General features: G+C 21.9%; 1 protein-coding gene across 1 annotated transcript; it reads left to right on the plus strand.

Moving 5' to 3' along the window:
* Positions 1 to 433: 433 nt before the first annotated feature.
* On the plus strand, positions 434 to 1,405 carry LOC122507223 (F-box/WD repeat-containing protein 1A-like). The gene is made up of 2 exons (XM_043619831.1): positions 434 to 535; positions 647 to 1,405. Exons 1-2 carry the CDS (start codon positions 434 to 436, stop codon positions 1,403 to 1,405), a joined length of 861 nt encoding a protein of 286 aa, XP_043475766.1.
* Positions 1,406 to 6,066: the final 4,661 nt, after the last annotated feature.

The raw sequence follows: 6,066 nt of genomic DNA on the forward strand, positions 1-6,066 counted from the left end.
ATTATGGAACAAATTTTGATTTTTACCTGGAGGTGGGATTTTTGCAGTTTTTTTGGCAACGTTTAGAAAAGATTTCCACTTTCATGGTGAATGATGAATGATGAAGATCTTAAGAAAGTTAAAAAATATGCGGACTACCAACTTGAGAGGGATCGATCAGCAGATATTATATCATTGCTTTCAAAACGCGGACAAGGTTGCATCGTAGCAAAGATTTTTAAAAATTTCGATGCCCCCTTACTCAACAACGTACAATATGTAAATACCGAATGGTACAAAGTCATATCCACTGAAAGATTGTGGAAAAAATTGATAGAAAAAGAAGGCTGAAAATAATTCTTTGTGGCGAACAGTTATTAAAAAAATGGAGTTCAACAAACATTTAGGAAAAGAAATTGATTTTCGAAGTGACGAAAATAATTTTTACCAAAATATGTTTAATTCTATTTCATCAATTGCAAAAGAAATTGATGATAATTGGAGAAACAAAGAAATTTGTGTCACTCAATATGAAACAGAAGTGAAAAAGGCCAAAGTAATTTATGCAATCGCACGTTCAATAATAATTAAATATTTTCCGGACACAATGATGGTAAAAATTAGAGTGTGGAATATCGAAAGTAAAGCAATTACGAAAATCCTGTAGGGCGGCCACAGTGCTGCAATATTGGGATTGAAATTTTATAATCAAAATTATCTCATTTCCTCTTCGTGTGATAAGCAAATTATTGTACGGAATACAGAAGATGGTGAAATAATACAAATCCTAAGGCATCACACTGATAATGTAATGGACATAGCTTTAAAAGATAATACATTAATAACGGCCAGTAAGGATTGTTCACTTGCAGTATGGACAATTATTTCTCCAAAAATATTCGATAGGCAAATTTCTTTGAGACATGAAAATTCAGTAAATGTTGTCGATTTAAATGAAAAATATATTGCGTCAGGCAGCACTGACACAACAATAAAATTGTGGAATAGGTCCACATTTAGGATTCATTCCACTCTAACAGGACATATTCGAGGTATTACCTGCTTAAAATATGAAAATAATATAATTGTTAGCGGCAGCGCTGATCAAACTATTCGAATATGGAAAGTAGACACGCTTTGTTGCCTCAAAGAGTTAAAAGACCATTATGAAATGGTCAGAAGTATAACTTTCAACGAAAAGTACATAATAAGCGGATCAAAAAATGAAAAAATAAAAATTTGGGATATGGTAGCTTGTCTCGATCCTACGTCTAATCCAAGAGAATTGTGTTTTCGAACGTTGAACGCAAGTAATGGATTAATATTAAAAATCAAAATGGATGATCACAAAATATTATCGTCTGCTAATGATGGAAAGATTAAAATTTGGGATTTTTGGAAAACTGATGACGAATATCATAATTAATTGATTAATTAAAAACATTATTTAATAAATAATAATGTTGTGTTTACCGTTAAAATCGTTTTACTTGAACGTTCAAAAAGTTTTAGTTTACCGTTAAAATTGTTTTACTTTACATTTATAAAATTTTGTTAGTTCAAAAGAATTAATGTTCTTAATATTTCATTGAGATTAAAAATTTTGTATAAAATTACATTGCACATTTTTAATGCTGAAAAATAACTGAATTCCTGTAAAGAATTTTATTATTTACGACTTAAATTTTCAGGAAGAATTTTGCTAAAAAATTTTTTAAATAATTGAAATGCTAAAAAACAATTGTATTATTTATAAAAACAATTGAATTCCAGCAAAGAATTCAATTATATGAAAATAATTGAATTCTCATAAATTTGCTAAAATTCACGAAAAAATGAATTTTTTGAGAAATTTTATTAAAATTCTATTAAAAATAATTGAATTCCTGCAAAGACTTTTAATATTTATGAAAATAATTGAACTCTTTGAAAAAATTTTACTAAAATTGAATTGGAAAATTGAACTGAATTTAATTTAATTCCAGCAAAGAATTTTTTATGAGAAATTTTTTTTGCATGAATTTATTAAAAATAGGAAAAAAACCGAATTTTTGGTAAATTTTATTAAAAATAATTGATTTTCTGTAAAGATTTTTATTACTTATCAAAATAATTGAATTCTTACCAAGAATTTCATTTTTTATGAAAATAATTGAATTCCAGCGAAAAATTTTATTGAAATTATGTTAAGAATAATTAAAATTCCACCAAGAATTGTATATTAAAAATAATTGAAATTTCTAAGAAGTTTTTTATTATTTATAAAAATATCAAGAATTGAATATACAGACAATTAAATTGAACTTTTTCAAAGAATTTTATTATTTATAAAAATTAATGGATTTTTGCAAGGAATTTCACTTTTTATGAAAATAATTAAATTCCAGCGAAAAATTTTATTGAAATTATGTTAAAAATAATTAGAATTCTACTAAGAATTGTATTAAAAATAATTGAAATTTCTACAAAAAAATGAATCAAAAAGGAAAAAAAAAATTGAATTCTTTTTTGATGAATTTTGTAATAATTTCGTTAAATAATTCGTTTTTGTTTAATTTCTCGAATTCTTTCGAGAAATTTTTTGCATAAAAAATAATTTAATTTCTGATAAGTATTTTATAAAAATTAATTATTTTTTGCAAAAAATTTTATTATTTTAGAAAATAATTTAAATTTTCCTAAGAATTTTCATCATTGTTTACAAATTTTGTACTTGAAATTATTTAATTTCTTAGTGTCGTTAAGAAATTTTTTTAATTTAATTAGAAAAACATATTTTCTAAAAATTATCAAAAATTTAAAAAAAGAAAGATTTTGTTTATTTAATGTAAAAAATTAAATTGAATTTAAAATTTCTATCAATAAAGAAAAGTTTATTGGTTGCTTCAAAAAAAAAAAAAATAACAATTGGTAGAATTTAGAAAAATAAAAAATTGAAATTTAATTTTCTAATTTGGAGTTGAGTTTAGAAAAGCAAAAACATATTCACTGTGATCCCCGATATTTCTGCTAATAAATAAAAGTTTATTGGCTTTTTCAAGAAAAAAAGAAAAAAAATTGAAATTTGAAAAATAAAAAATGGAAAATTCAGTTTCTAATTTTGGAGTAGAGTTTAGAATAAGCAAAAGCATATTTCTCGCAGAAAGACTTCTCCGGGATAACTACTAAAGCTCTTTTGGAGTGGCTGAGGAGAAGTTATCTTGCTTTGGATCCGAAATTAGCGCAGCGGGAGTTATTTTTAAGTCAATGCACTTTCGCCATACGGGATTATTCCCTTGGGCAATTTTTTTTCTTTTCGATTACATTACAGAAAAGAGCAAGACTAGTTCCTGCTTTCCAAAAAGGAAAAAAGGAACTGTCATGATTAACACTTCCTTACTAACGAATTACGTATTTTTCCATCTCTTTGATTCTCGACACACGTACAATTATATATTTATTTTTATTTTTTTTTAATAGAAAAAAGAAAATTTCCCTTTCAATCAAAAATGACAAAAATTAAAAAAAAAAGATAATAAACCATAAAAATTAGAATAATTAGGCAATTAATAATTAATAAAATTAACAAAATTAATTAAATTCTAAAAATTTGAAAATCATATTTAATATTTTTGAAAACTGTCGATTTTTACTGTTTGGAAAAAAGAAACAAAAAATGTAATTTCTATTACAAATTTTGTTACTTTTCTCCTTTGAATTAAATTTGCTGCGCTATTATCAGGAAATATGCTTCTCTAAAATTTTGATTTACAAAAAAATATTTTAAATTCTAATTTAAAATTTCGAATTTAATTTAATTTTATTTCTATATTTAATTTTATTTTCTATTTTCAATAGAAAATAAATTTTTCGTAATGAAACGAAATTTCGCGTAATTTACTCAGTAGCGAAAATGAACAATAATTTTTTTTTTTATTATCAAAGTAATATTTAGCGACGCTAAAATCACAGGGTAAAATTCTTTCAACAGAATGAGGAAGAAACACGGAAACAAAAAGTATAGAAATATTTGGACTCTCTGCGGTTGTTATTCGGGGAAAACTGTTTCGTATTTAGCATTATAAATGAGATCTGCAGTGAGAGGTGGCCCTCTTCTATTTTTCCCTCTCCTCTGCTTTTTGTGATAATAATACTTTCTTTTTTTTTAATAATTCGCATTAAAAAAAAAAAAAAAATTGAATCTCGAGAAAAAAATGGCCAAACCCGAAAAACCGAGAATCAAATATTATTTTTATTTAAAAAATCGTCTCTTTGAAAAACAAGCAAAAAAAACCTTAAAATAAAAACATAAAAAAGAAAGAAATATCAATCCACAAAAAAGGAATAATTTACTTATAAATAATTTCAACTAATTCTTAAGTACTGTTAAAATCTCATCACTGATATTTTCATTGGTATTCAGAAAAATTTACAGAAAAGAAAATTTAAGTTCTATAAAGTAGAATTTTGATTAAAACATTAATTTTTTTTCCATTTTTTAATTGAAACAGAATTTTTATCTAAAGTTCTATTTAGTCAAAAATTCAATTAAATGAAAATTTTAACCATTATTATTTAATATTATTATTTTTTTTTTATTTATTTTATGTTTTAAATATTTTATGCTATTTTATTAAATTACTATTATTAATAACAAATAATATTTTATTAATAAAAAAAATACATCATTTATCACGACCAAATAGAAATTTATTGAAATAAAACTTCTCGACAGGAAAATTTGATTTAATATAAATTCTATTTTATAGAAATCGACGAATCAAAAATTTACTCATTTTTTCAAAATTTTGCATAATAAATTTACAGGCCTCTGACTCAAGCGACAAAATTATAAATGTAATTCTTTTTATTTTTTAAATAATTCAATACCTTAACAAATTTTTTATAAGTAAAAATAATTGAATTCTTGGGACAAATTAAAATTATTAAAAATTGAAATCTTGGTATGAATCTTACTACTTATGAAAATAATTTAATTCTTATAAACAAATTTTCTCAAAAATTTTTAAAAATATTAATTGATTCCTTTTGACGAATTTTAACGAAAAATATTTTTTTAAATAATTACATTTTTCGAGAATTTAATTTCAAATTCTATTTAAAATAATTAAAATCCTGCAAATATTTGTATTATTTGTGAAAATAATTAAATTCTTACAACGAATTTTATTAAAAAAATTTTTAACAATTGGATTTTTTAGAAAAATTTCATTACTTTTAAAAATAATTGAATTCTTGCAAATAATATTGTATTAAAAATTTTTAGAAAAGAATTGAATATCTACGAAGAATTAAAATTGTATTGAAAATAATTAAATTCTTTTAAACAATTTTTTTCAAAATATTGAAAATAATTAAATTTTTCGAAGAACTTTATTAAAATTTTTGAAAAAAAATTAATTCTTTCAAGGAATTTAATTAAAATTGTATTGAATTCTTATGAATAAATTTTATCAGAATTTTTGAAAATAATTTAATTCTTATAATTAAATTTTATCCAAATTTTTGAAAATTATCAATTTCTTTCGAAGATGTTTATTTAATATATTTTAAATAATTGTATTATTTGGTTCTTAAAAAATTGTATTTAAAATAATTGCATTCCTATGAAAAAAATTGAAAAGAATATAAAAATTTTAAAAATTCAGTTCAACAATTGAATATTTGCTAAGAATCTTATAAAAATTTTTTTAAAATAATTGAATTTTTGCAAATAATTCTATTATGAAAACAATTATGAAACAATTATGAAAATAATTGAATTCTCATAAATTTATTAAAATTAACAAAAAAAAGGAATTTTTTGGTAAATTTTATTAAAATTCTATTGAAAATAATTAAATTCCAGCAAAAAATTTTATTATTAACAAATTAAATTTTTGGGAAGAATTTAAAAAAAAATTCTTAAATAATTGAATTTTTACAAGTTTATTAAAATTAAACAAAAAAGAATTCGTAGGAAAAATGTTATTAAAATTAAATTGTAAATAATTGAATTACAACAAAGAATTTTATTATTTGTAAAAGTAATTGAATTCTTGTAAATAAACGTCTTAGAATTTTGGGAAATAATTGAACAAAGTAGTA

Source organism: Leptopilina heterotoma, unplaced genomic scaffold (genome assembly GCF_015476425.1).
Source record: "Leptopilina heterotoma isolate Lh14 unplaced genomic scaffold, ASM1547642v1 Lhet_45, whole genome shotgun sequence".
NCBI classification, from domain to species: Eukaryota; Metazoa; Arthropoda; class Insecta; order Hymenoptera; family Figitidae; genus Leptopilina; species Leptopilina heterotoma.

Excerpts from the sequence above, each read along its gene's own strand:
- LOC122507223 (XM_043619831.1), top strand. The coding sequence starts at position 434 with ATGTTTAATTCTATTTCATCAATTGCAAAAGAAATTGATGATAATTGG. Across the intron at positions 536-646 it reads CAGAAGTGAAAAAGGCCAAA|GGCGGCCACAGTGCTGCAAT; the intron begins GTAATTTATGCA and ends AAAATCCTGTAG.